The sequence below is a fragment of the Plecotus auritus genome (assembly GCF_963455305.1).
Source record: "Plecotus auritus genome assembly, chromosome: 13".
Classification (NCBI taxonomy): domain Eukaryota; kingdom Metazoa; phylum Chordata; class Mammalia; order Chiroptera; family Vespertilionidae; genus Plecotus; species Plecotus auritus.
The window spans coordinates 15116316-15129133 of record NC_137779.1 but is presented as its reverse complement, the minus strand read 5'-3'; the positions used below and the strand labels follow the sequence as shown (position 1 = coordinate 15129133).

At 57.0% G+C, this 12818-nt stretch overlaps 2 protein-coding genes across 2 annotated transcripts in view; one reads left to right on the top strand and one right to left on the bottom strand.

The window, feature by feature from the left end:
* Nucleotides 1–6273, top strand: part of DGCR2 (DiGeorge syndrome critical region gene 2) — a 48649-nt gene extending 42376 nt beyond the window's left edge. The window contains exons 8-10 of the mRNA XM_080649965.1: nt 530–682; nt 1627–1863; nt 3406–6273. Coding sequence (XP_080506091.1) covers nt 530–682; nt 1627–1863; nt 3406–3662 — 647 coding nt within the window. The 3' untranslated portion in view covers nt 3663–6273. The remainder of the gene's footprint in view (nt 1–529; nt 683–1626; nt 1864–3405) is intronic.
* A 1947-nt stretch (nt 6274–8220) lies between these two features.
* Nucleotides 8221–9911, bottom strand: FAM246C (family with sequence similarity 246 member C). Its single transcript, XM_080650710.1, has one exon. The coding sequence runs from the start codon at nt 9739–9741 to the stop codon at nt 9061–9063; it is 681 nt and encodes a 226-aa protein (XP_080506836.1). The 5' UTR covers nt 9742–9911; the 3' UTR covers nt 8221–9060.
* Nucleotides 9912–12818: the final 2907 nt, after the last annotated feature.

Sequence of the window (12818 nt, the reverse complement as noted above, 5' to 3'; positions counted from 1 at the left end):
CAGCTCAGCAGCTCCTGTGTTGAGTGTCTGCCCCCTGGTGGTCACTGTGTGTCATAGCAACTGGTCAGATGGTCAAACACTTAGCATATTAGCCTTTTACTAATATATATATAGATTCTTGATTTTCAGCTTTCCTTTTTTAAAAAAACAACACATTTTTATTGATTTCAGAGAGAAAGAGAGAGGGAGATAGAGATAGAAACATCAATGATGAGAGAGAATCATTGATTGGCTGCCTCCTGCACGTCCCCTACTGGGGATGGAGCCCGCAACCCAGGCATGTGCCCTTGACCGGAATCGAACCTGGAACTTTTCAGTCCGCAGGCTGACGCTCTATCCACTGAGTCAAACCAGCGAGGGCAATTTTCAGCTTTCTTGTTTCTATCATCATGAGATTGTGTCGGGAAATAAGTTGCCTTGTCCACATAGTTGTGTGGTGGAGGGCCATGGCCTTCTCATAGCACTGAGCATCTGGGATCAGGACCTCCTTTTCTGAGAGCAGCGGGGGTTTTCCCTTCTCCTCTAACAGATGGGAATAGCCTGTTCGACTCCATGGCCAGTGGGATGCGTCTCATTGTTAGCTGCATCTCCTCCTTTCTCATCCTGTCCCTGCTGCTTTTCATGGTCCACCGGCTACGCCAGAGGCGCCGGGAGCGCATTGAGTCCCTGATTGGAGCAAACCGTGAGTGCCCCAGCCCCTGCCTATGATGGCTACAGTGCAGGCCTGCCCTTGGCTGTGTCCCCACGGAGAATGGGGACACAGGAAGCAGGAAGGTGCAGGGAGGAAGTGGAGGACATGATGGAGGGTGCCGAAAGGCATCCCTGTCCCACCCACCCACCCGCTCCTGGGCTGAGTGCACACCTGGGGCACTAGAGGAGCTCTTTGCAGGACCGAAATCAGAGTCCACAGGCACGTGGAAGAAGGGCGTACCTCCAGTGCCCGCTGGCTCTGCGCTTCCCCGCCCTTGCTCTCTGAAGCAGTCTGGCCTAGACCATGAGTGCGGGCCTCCTGCTAGGAGAAGGGATCAGCTAATGCCCATGGACATAAGGCAACTTAGAGAGTGCGGCCCACCCTCGGTCCAATTTGCCTGCAGTGACCTATGCCCCCAATAGAGCTGAAATCATCCCTTGTGTCAGCGAACAAGCCAGGGCTCCCCAGTCCTGTGTGGGGCAGGACAGGTGCGGGCAGGCAGGAGAGGATTCAGAATCAAGGTGGCAAGAATGCTGAAGGCCCTCACTAGCTTCCATTAGGGGCCTTGGTGTCCCTGGAGAGCCCAGGTCAGGTCTGAAGTGTGGACCAACCAGGTTTTCCACCTCCTTCAGTTCTCACGAGTTGCAGGGTGGGCAGAACTTCCAGGCAATCGTGGGCTAGACACCCAGAAACATTTTAGAGCTGGAGGGGTGTGGCGAGGGCTGGAGCACAGCAGGCAAACCTCTTGCATGTGAGTGACGAGCGGAAGGAGGCACTGGGCGAGTATCAGGACTGGTGGGCAGCTAGGCACAAAAGTGTGACAGTCGGAATGTCTGGCCGGGGTGGGGGGCGAGCGCAGGGCAGGGCTCAGGAGCTGAGTGGTGCATCTTCCAGTGACATGACCCTGTTGCTTGTTTCTCACTTCCATTGCCCAGTGCACCACTTCAACCTTGGCCGGAGGATCCCCGGCTTTGACTATGGCCCAGATGGGTTCGGCACAGGCCTCACGCCGCTACACCTTTCTGATGATGGAGAAGGCGGGACTTTCCACTTCCATGATCCTCCGCCCCCCTACACTGCGTACAAGTACCCAGACATTGACCAGCCTGATGACCCACCGCCACCCTATGAGGCCTCCATCAACCCTGACAGCGTGTTCTACGACCCTGCAGGTGCTTCCCCCACAGGGAGAGGGAGCAGCCTGTCTCCAACCACCTGGCCTGCAGGGCCAGAGTCTCAGGGGTCCTCCCCAGCACACAGGGCTGTGAACTCTGCTTCCTCCAAGCCTTCTGTTGCTGTCTCTGGTTTTCCCTCTAAAGTGGAACTGCCACCTGTGGGTTGTCAGGCTTTTCCCAGGGGTGCAGGTGCAAATGACTACTGACAGTGGTCACTGATACCCTGCCTCTTCACTTCGCCTGGGAGCACATATTAGCAAGCAGCCCTCGGACACCCAATCCTAGCTCTATGGAGAGCTGGGAACCGGGCATTGGCAGTCACGGGGATAGGGCTGGCACAGAACCAACTGCTGGGCTGTAAAGACACGTGCACATGTGGTAAGCTGAAGAGGCAGCTTGTGGCATGGGAAGAAAGCCTTGGCTTGGTGATGTTGGACCAGTTACCTGAGTGTGTTCCTCCCAGGGCTGTGCAACAAAGAAGGGACTGCAGGAGCCTTGCCCATTGCTTGGCTTGCCCCTGACCCTGGTGTGTAGTGCAGATGTCCCACTCTTTTCCCTGTGAATTACCCTGTAACACACACACCCCATCGTACATTGCAGGCAGTGCCCCACCCTGGGCTGCTGGCGCTTTGCATACCCACACAGCACCCACCGCAGGAAGGTGTTGTGAGGCCAGCACTGCTGTGTTCTGTGTGCTGGTTGTTCATGTGGTCGGCTAGTACCTCTCCTGGTCTGTGTGGGCAGGAGAAGTTTGGATTTAACGCCAGACCTAGGAATGGGTTGTCGTCATCTGCTGTCAAGGGGACACGGATAGAACAAGCTTCCTACCAGGGATGCTGCTGGGGACCCAGCGCCTCCATGGACCAGGCTGCAGGGGAGCAAATGGTCCCAGGGCAGGGCAGCAGGACTGCTGAGCCCATGGGGAATTGGCCAGGAGAGGGACACAGACTGGGCCCCGTGCCCTGAGCTGAAAGAGAGAGCCTGTGGTGATAAGGAGCAGGCACGCCAAAAGGAGTGAAGGAGTGGGCTGCTGTAGAGCGGCTGTCAGACCAGAGCTGTCCGCAGGCCCCTGCACAGTTTGCAGGGCTGCCTGCCCGGGCCCCATCTCATGCTCTCATGCTCTCTTGCTCTCATGCTCTCATGCTCTTATTCCCATATTCCAGCTGCAGCTTCTGGTCTGGGGGCTGTGAGCACTGTTCCACCTGCCCACCTACAGCCCAGTAATGCCCTAATGTCACGTGGGTCCTGGTTCAACCCCCACTGAATCTGAAAGGGTTTCCTCATCCCCTACCTTTATTCTCCTAACTCTGTCAAAATGTGTACCAGCCACACCCTGGAGCTTGGTCATAACTGTCCTCCTGCACCTTGCACCATGACAGCTGCGAACGGGGCAAGGGTGAGGGGTGAGCACAGCAGAGCCACAGCTTCAGTGGGAGCATTCAGGCAAGATAAGCATCCCCCAGTTCTGTCTCCATATCCTCTTCCCTCGTACCAGGCCCACCCACCACCCTGCTGACACCCCTCTGTCTCCTCCTATAGATGATGATGCTTTTGAGCCAGCAGAGGCCAGCCCGCCGACCCCAGGGGATGGTGACAGTGAAGGTGTGTCACCCCGGTGCCTGGAGCAGCCTCCGCCCTCCACAGGGGTCACCCTGGCAGACCTGGAAGACTCAGCCGACAGCAGCAGCATCCTGCTCGTGCCCCCCGACCCTGCCCAGAGTGGGACGCCCCCAGCCACAGAGGCACTGCCAGGAGTTGGCTGCCACAGCCGCAGTTCCCTCAATACCGTGGTGTAGAGAATGCCCAGCCCATGGCCCCAAGGAGCACGGATCACCTGTTTGCTGTCAAGGAAACTGATTCCCATGGAGACTTGAAGGGCCCTATGTGAGCCTGGACTCAGCTGCACTGCTGCACGCACTCCCCTGTAGGTGTGCACATGCGTTTAGAGACTGCGCCAGCCTCCCAAGGGAGCGAGCACCTGCATCAAGTCTCCTTGAGGGCTTCAAAAACATGCATAGCTTTGGGTCACTGTCTTTTTCTTTTTAAATGACAGAAGAATGACAGTTTGTTCATGTCACACGTTTCAGAAGTGGGGAACAAAAAAGGTACTGTGGGCCTGGGTGGAGGCCAAACCACACCAGACTTTGGTGGGTTTGCTCATGGCAGCACGTTGTTCAGAGGAGCCTGCTGCCCAGCCAGCAAGCCCCAGAGCTGCCACAGTGTGCCTCGCTGGCCACTGCTCAGGAAGGCACTTCCGGGCACCAGTGTTTGTGGACTGTCAGGATTCTCTGGGCAGTGAGTCTGCTTCAGGGCAGACAGCCTTGAGAGTTGCTCCAGTGGCTGCTCTGAGGATGGCCCCTCACAGGTCTAGCTTGAACATTGAGGGTGACCCTGCCTTAGCTCTGGTGCCCAAGGCCCTAAGAAGGGGAGCTTGGAAGGAGGTTGAACTCCACTCTGTCTTTCCAGTGGGGCTCTGCAAAGCCCAGTTCCGTGCCAGAAAGCCCTATCCCTAGTCTGTTGGATTTCTCCCTAGCATTACTGTGCATGGCCCCCAGGAGGCAGCTCTGGAGCTGGGCTAAGGCCCTTAGCCATGCATGAGTGTCCTGGCCCTGGATCCTTCACTGGGGCTTGAGGGCTGAGCCAGCTCCTCTCTGTTACCCTCTGGAGCCCCCTCCTATTGAATTTGCCCTTGGACCAGGCCTGTCCCCACCCCCCTCTTTTGTGCCATAAAGGGTTAATTGTGGGGAAGGGTGGCTGAAATTAACATCCTGGGCTGTGTCCACCTCCTGAAAGTCTACTTCTTGCACATCACCATCACTACTAGAGCTGAGTGCCTGGTGGCTGCATGCCACCTTCCTGTCCTTAGCACAGGGTGCTGGGTGCCCTGCTCAGGGGCCTTTTGACTGAGGGACCCTGTTGCCTACTCCTGAGCAGTGGTCTTGTCTCCTGACACCAGGCTTTTAGCATTTCTGAGGTTTGGAGATTAAGCGGGTTCTGTGCGATTTTTTAGCACATCCATATCTTTTCTACGTTGAATGTCTAGATCTTTTTTGCGTGTGTCTGTGTGTGTGTGTGTGTGTGTGTGTGTGTGTGTGTGTGTGTGTGTACGTATATGTCCAAGTGTTTGCAGGTGGTGATGGTACACAGGAACTCAATCTTCAATTTCCTGGGCCAACATGGCCTCTTGGGGGCACTGAGGCATGGCCGGGTCTGTGCCTCTTGAGGCAGGTTCTCATGCTCATCTTCCTAACCCAGCCGCCCAGCTCCTGGTCCTCCTCTCCACCTTTCTGTACCAGCATGCAGCAAGGGGAGAGCTTTCTGTGGGTTACTTCCATGGTGGTCTGACGACAGACCTCACAGGCATAGCCCAGTTCTAGGCACTTTCTCATACTTTGGTTGGAAACCAGTTTTGTTCTTGAGTTGTCCCACAAGGCTGACCAGAGATGTGAGTTTTGTCACTGAACTGCCTGTCCTTGGGCTCTGCCTGCAGAAGACAGAGTGTTTGCTCCCCTTGCCAGAGGGCTGCTACTTTGAGAAGGGCATCCTGGGCACATGTGCCCATGCTGGCTGCTGAAAGCAAAGCAGGAAGTGTGTGGTGCCTCCAACATGTGCTGGACACAGGGCAGCTAATTTCCAGAGCAGCAGTCACAGCCTTGTGGGTGCTGGGTTAGGGTCCTGAGTGGACCTACTTTGAAATGACCACCCCAATGGAATCCTGTAGGGTCTGGCCCCCACAGCACCAGGTCCCCTTATCCCAGTGTCTCTGGCCCAGGCTTCACCTGTGTATACAGGGCAGTGGCTGGTACTAGAGGTGTGGGGCTGGGGAACTTTTGTGGACTGAAAGATTGCTGGGGACAGGTGTGCAGGAGGTACTAAGGAGAGGGTGCCCTGAATCAGATCATGGGGGCTGCAGAGGGTGGGCCCAGAGTGTTCAGCCTACTGGCATTCTTGGGCTGGGCAGAAGGCTGCCTGCTGCCCACTGTGCCTCCCAGAGCTGAGCTCTGCTTGAAGGTGGTTGTGAGGGCATCGGGGAAAGCTGTGGTTACCCGGCTGACCTGGGCCTTCTGTCCAGTCACCGCCCTTTGTAAGATCTGACTGTGCTCCAGGTCCAACCCTGGCTGAGACTCTTGTGTTCCTGTGAGAGGAGGGCTCCCCACCCCATTGCACACTGGGCCTCCAGAGGGACAGGCTAAGGTCTCGGGAGGGCCTCCTCCCCCAGGACCTGACCTGCCTAGTGGAGGTGGGAGTCGAATCTGTACATTGTCTCAATGCCTGTTTTTTATGTTTTCCTTTCACTAAGGGTTTTAGTTTGGGTTTATTTTTGGTTAGGTTGGCACTAATCCTAAAGATGCTGTGAGAACCATTTCATCCAAATGCCAAATAAATTTGAGTTCTGGAAGAGGCCTAGTCAGTCCTTGGTGTGACTCATGTTGGGAGTGGGAGGCTCTGGCCAAGATGGCGCCAAGGCACAGGGCGGAGATGGGGAGAAGGGGTTGGCTTGGGGCTCTGAGACCCCTCTGTCTCTTCTTTCCTCAGTGGTCCTTTCAGTAATTTCCTCGTATGTGATGTGGGACAAGAGGGCATCCAGGGGACTCAACCTTTGGCAGGTCTTCGCGCTCATCTTCCTAACCCAGCCTCCTGGCCAGAGGGCCTCAGGCAGGGCTGGGGTTAGGAAAGGAGCCAGTGAGTCCCTTGGAGGGGATAGGAGCTTCAAGGAGGTGGCTCCTCGTTCCTGAACACTTCTGTGGGATGGCAGGCTGTCCTGGGCGCCCTGGGTGCTGTCAGCACCGAGGACAGCTCCCCTGGGTACAACACGCTGTTCCCCAAAGTGGGAAGAGCCCAGCTCTCTGGGGATTGGAAAGAGGCGCAGGGTGCAGACCTATCCCCCACCTCACACACACCCAGTCATGTTCACACCTGTGGGCACACCGAGCCCTTTCCAGAAAGTGTTGCCTTCTCTCCTGGCCACCCTGAAAGAAATCAGAGCCTCACTTTCCAGGACAGTGAACTGTGGCTCGGACCCAGCCTGGGGTCCTCTCCACAACTGCTGAGGAAGCCCAGTCCCCTCATTGACCTGGGCTTCCTGGAGACCTGTTTTTGGGGTGGTCCTCCGAAGGAGGTAGGGTAAAGCAGAGCTCCATCACACACTGGGTCAGTGGGGGAGCTGGTCAGAGGACATCTGGTCTTGGGATGTCCCAGGCTGCTCCAGTGTAGGAGACCCTCGTATGCCCTCCCCATTCCAGCCCCTCAAGTCAAGGCCACTAAGATCCAGGTGCCTTTTCCCTTGAATTTCCATCTTGATGGCCTTGCCTTGTCACTCCTGGTCCCTGTAAATGGGCATCTTTAGAGCTCTCACTCCTAGGAGGGTTAATAGGGGATGAGCTTTCAGCTCCAGGAAATGGCAATTGTTACTGGCATGTATCCCTAGTATCAGAGCCTGGTGAGCCCAGAGCTCCCTCTTCCCTGCTGTTGGCCCTGCCTGGGCACTGCCCCTCTGACCCACATCGAAAGCCTACAGAATGTAGCCACGCCCACCTGGCCAATACATATACAGCCGCCTGGCTGCACAGCCTCCACGCTTCCCATTCCTGCCAAGTCTCTACAGCAGCCGCACCATGTCCCCTGCTTCACGCTCACCTTCCTCACGGTGTTGCAGGTGGTGTGTGCGAACTCGGAGGGTGAGCACCAGGGACTCTGAATCCCCGCTCCCCACCTCCTGACCTAGGCCCCGCAGGGTGACCCATAGTCACCTGCAGGCAGATTGCCCCACAGGGAAAGAGGGCGGAAGGATCTCCTGGCACATGGCCACATACCCACAGTGGGGACTCCCACCACCAACTCACATGTGGGCTGGCCATTCCTTCATGCTATTCATATAAGAGAGAGACCCCTAAGTGACCCTCCACTACCCCACCACAGCCAGTTTCAGAGCCCCATCCAGAACCCCCAGGTCTCTCTCAGAGGGAGAAGCACCCCCACTCCCAACCTACACACTGTCTGAATCCCTGGTTAGATGAAAGGAGAAACGTTAGCAGGTTCCAAACATACCACCTGCCCTGGCCAGGTGGCTCTGCTAGTTGGAACATCATCCTGTGCACCAAAAGGTTGTGGGTTCAATTCCCTGTCAGGGCACATACTTAGGTTGTGGGTTCTATCCCCAGTTGGGGCACATACAGACAGATCGATGTTTCTGTCTCGGATCGATATTTCTCCCTCTCCTCCTCCCTCTCTCTCTAAAAATCAATAAAAACATATCTTCAGGTAAGGAATGAATGAATGAATAAAATAGATTAAAACACCACCACCTGCTAAAGCCTAAGATTACACATTTTATTTCAAAAATGAGCAGGCGCTGACCCCAGGTCATTGAGTGGTTAAAGGAAGACTCCAGGTAACGTTTCCTGGAGGCCAGGAGGGGAGAAGCACTGGGTCCAGGTTCTACTGCAGGCTGCCCTGGGTGGGTGGGTCCTGGGGACAGGGACAGCTGCACCCAGATGACACTCTGGGAGCTTAGCCTGTGGAGTCTGAGTGTACATGACACTTTCTGAAGAGACACCGGCGTCCAGGTGACTGCCTGTGGGAGGCTAAATGAGGGGGTAGGTGTCCTAGGTGTCACTGTCCAAAGCAAAGCTGAGAGTGCAGGTGTGGCCGCTGACCCGATGCCTCTGTACAGCCACGCTGTCCTGTGGGAGGCCAGTTTTGCTGGTCAGTGGAGTGAAGCTGGCCAGAGTCAGGCTGCTGTGCAGTTGGTGCCTGTGATGTGGTTGTATATCCAGGTGACACTGATCTGAGTGGTACTGCATCCAGGTGACAGTGTTCCAGCAGCCCATGTGTCCCAGGTGTCTGCTGCTTGGTGTGTGGTCACACTCCAAATCCCAGTGCATGGAGGCCCGGCCTTTTCCCCAAACCCTTAAAAAAAAGAAAAAACCACCCTGCAACCCCCTCCTCCTAGCCCGAGGGGTCCACTGGCTGCAAGCTCCTGGCTCTCCCTGGAGGCTGACATACCCCAGGACCAAACATTGCCCAGCTCAAAGGCCAAACGGGGCTCCAGACCTCCTCCAGCCCTGACTCTATCTCCAGAAGTTATCGCTGGCTGCACTGAGCCAGGTCCACGAGGGGACAGATCTGTCCATTCACCCCTCCGCCAGTGGGGCCGCCAGCACTGCTCCTAGCTCACCCTCTGTGCGGCCACCCTCAATCCCCACCACCCTGCGGGGCCCCGGGGGGCACCGGCGTCTTCTTCAGGTTCTTCCGGGCAGGGGCCTGGTTCGCGGGGCCGTCCGAGGCGTCGTCCGTGGGCCTGGTGATCGCGGCCAGGGCGTTCACGGTGCCGAGCGCCCGCAGCAGGGCCGGGCCGCGGGGCGCGGCGCGGGGCTCGCGGCGGACGAGTGGCGGTGGCGGCAGCAGCGCGCGCAGGGCTTCCAGTTCGGCCCGCAGCTCCATGCGCAGCGCCTCGAGCCCCGCTCCCAGCTCCGCACGCACGGCCGCCAGGCCCTCCTGCAGCCGCCGCTCGCTCACCTCCAGGACGCCTGCCGGGTAGGTGGCCCCGCCGCGTGGTTCCCCGCACACCGAGCACACAGAGCCTTGGCTGCGCGCGTCCTCCCGCACCCCGGCACCCTCGTCTCTGGCCCCTGCCGCTGCCCCCGCGCGCTCCACCAGCCGGAGCAGCCGGGGAGCGTTGGCCCGCGCCTCCGCCTCAGCCCGGAGCTGCCCGCGCAGGCGAGCCAGACGCCCTGGGGCGCGGGCTTCTTCAGGGCCCGGCCCATTGGGCTGGGGCCCGGGGTCCCGCCGGCGGTCCACGCCGCGCCGCAGGGCCTGGCTTGCACCGTACGCTCTGCGAGCCTGGGCCCACGGGCGCCCCGAGTCTGCCGCCATCCGCACTGTAGCCGCCAGCGCCAGTGACACCAGCGCCCAGCTTCGCCGGAGCCCCAGTGCGCAGCCTAGCAACCATGGGGCCCGAGCAACACACGGTGGAGAGGGCCCCCGGGACGGCTGTGGGGACTTCCGAGGCCTCGAGGGACCCTGCCTGGGGCCGGGAGATCCCCGGCAAGGCTGAGACCCGCGTGGTGTGGCAGAGCCCCAGGGGGCATTGGCGCGGGGTGGGGGGGCGGTCACAGCTCAGGCTTTGTGTTTTGGAATTGCCCCCTCCCCCTCCCCGGATACGCTGTCCGTGGGTCCCAACAAATGGCTTGGACCAGCCTCTGGGCAGAGGTGACAGGGCTTGGATCAAGAGTTGCAGAAGCCCAGGTGTTGAGACCAGAGTCAGGATTCTAGCTCATAACCTCTACATCACAGTCAAGGAAAGCAGGCGTGGTGATGGACCCAGCAGCCCTCCTCACAGAGCCACCTCCTTCCATAGCATAGTCCAGGCCACTATTATCTCCCTACTCTGTCCCCCACAGCCCACACACAGCTGCAGGAATCTATCATGGACACTTCCATTCAAACTCTTTTTTTTTTAATTTTAAATATATTTTATTGATTTTAGAGAGGAAGGGAGAGGGAGAGAGAGAGATGGAAACATCAATGATGAGAGAGAATCATTGATTGGCTGCCTCCTGCACGCCCCCCACTGGGGATGGAGCCCACAACCCAGGCATGTGCCCTTGGCCGGAATCGAACCTGGGACCCTTCAGTCCGCAGGCTGACGCTCTATCCACTGAGCCAAACCAGCTAGGGCCCATTCAAACTCTTTAGGGGTCTCCTTGCTCTGGGCTGTGTCCTGCCCTCAGGAGGCGCTGGAGGTCCCAGCCCATCTCACACTGTTTATGTTCAGCCACACTTTTTAAACCTCCTCTAACCCAATTACCTTCACCCCTCGGGGCCTTTGCTTAGGCCAGTTCTCCTGGCAGGAATGTCCTCCCCGCCCCCACGTGCCTGGCCAATCTCATTCATCTCACTTCTGCCTGGCAGCCTTCCTTGACCACCTCACACCAAGCAGGTAATTCAGGCCCCTTCCCCACAGCATCTCTCACAGTCAGTTTAATGGGCTTTCTGTTCTCTGTCCACCTGGATCCACAGAAGGGTCCCTGAGCACAGGTCTGGGTCACGTGCTACTCACTGATGCTAATCATGGATGGAGGAGTAGCTGGGTGAAGGAGCCTAGGGCTGAGGGTCCTCTATGGGGTGGACTTCCTCCCCCTTCCCTCACCCATCCAGGGCAGCCAGTGTACCTCCTCTACCTGGCATTTGAGGCCCTTATGGCCATTCCTGCTGCCTTTCCTGTCCCTGCCACCTTCCATGGGAGCCTCTCACCATTGCCCTGTGCCACTTTCTCACCCTGCTGCCTAGTGCCTTCACACGTGCAATGCTGCCCATTGCAGGGCCATGGACAGTGCACTGTGGGCCTCCCTGGGGGGCAGTATCCCCACCCAGTATGTTGTTCTCACTTCACCCTAGGGGCTAGTTAGGACTTTGGGTGCCATGGGGCCTCCCCAGCAAATTGTGGAGAGGGAGGGCCTGGCGTAGATCCAGGCTGGACTGGGATCTCAGGGCCTACAGGGGCCTAGCCTCTATGCAGCTTCGTGTGTGTGTGTGTGTGTGTGTGTGTGTGTGTGTGTGTGTGTGTAGGGGGGGTGCGGGGGGTGTGCTGTGGATCCTGTTCATTGGCAGACCTGGCCCCAACCACTGTAAGAGGCCTGGGTTTATTAGTTCATTAGTACAATCTGGGGGTATTAGTTCATTCTGTTTAGACCCTCTGTTTATTAGTTCATTCATTCACTCATTTGTTCATTGCAGCCTGTCTCTCTGAAGGTGCAGAGGAGATGAGAACTTGGCCCTCTGTCAACCCCTCAGGTGGCCCCATTCCTCCTGAGTCACCTGGCCCTCTGGGCCCTCCAGCATCTGGCTCAGCTGATCCCTTGAGCCTCATTAACCATCCCCTGCCCTCTGCCCCAGTAATTAAAATACTGCTGACAAAAGAGTCCTGGATTCCCTCCTGAGCCCGTGAGATCCAGGCTGTGTGACCTGTAGGCTCTGCCCTCCCTGAGCTCAAATTAAGTTCTGTTCTGTGAAATGAAGGAGACCCCTAAGAACCCCAGGAGGGATCAACAAGGCAGCCAGGGGTGTGGGGAGAGGGCTCGGTAGAGACTCCAGATTTGCTGACAGCAGATGTGGCTGTGGGAGACAACAGGCGTGGCTATGAGAGCCAGGAGAGGCAAGGGTGGACATAGATGGGACCTTGGAGGAGAACCCCTTTAATTTTTCATCATCAATAAAGCTTTCCACGAGCCCTGACCAGTTTGGCTCAGTGGATAGAGCGTCGGCCTGCGGACTGAAGGGTCCCAGGTTCGATTCCAGTCAAGGGAATGTACCTCTGTTGCGGGCACATCCCCAATAGGGGGTGTGCAGGAGGCAGCTGATCGATGTTTCTCTCTCATCGATGTTTCTAACTCTCCCTCTCCCTTTTTCTCTGTAAAAAATCAATTAAAAAAAAAGTTAAAAAAATAAATAAAGCTTTCCACGAAACCCCATCCTCCGTGGGAGACTCAGGAAACTTATTTCCTCAAGGAACCCAAAGAACTCCATTTCCACCATAACACAACTGTTAGGCTGTGTTAGACTGGCTGGGTCTTTGGAGGGTGAGTGAATGAGGCCGGCTTGGCTAGGGCCTGGACCCTGGGCATTGGACTCTTAGGAAGGGAAGGCGCCCTAGCTGGTTTTGCTCAGTGAATAGAGCCTCTGCCTGTGGACTGAAGAGTCCCTGGTTTGATTCCAGTCAAGGGCACATGCCTGGGTTGTGGACTTAATCCCCAGTAGTGGGTGTGCAGGAAGCAGTGATCAATGATTCTCTCATTACTGATGTTTTTACGGTATCTCTCTCTCCCTCTCCTTTCCTATCTGAAATCAATAAAAATATATTTTTAAAAAGAAGAAGAAGAAGAAGGGAAGGCTACTGTGTCCTTTGGGTTCCCAAAGTACAGGCCATATAGCAGGGCCTCTGCTGACTAAGC

What these genes read in the sequence shown, in the direction of transcription:
- FAM246C (XM_080650710.1), bottom strand. Translation starts at nt 9,741, where the DNA reads ATGGCGGCAGACTCGGGGCGCCCGTGGGCCCAGGCTCGCAGAGCGTAC.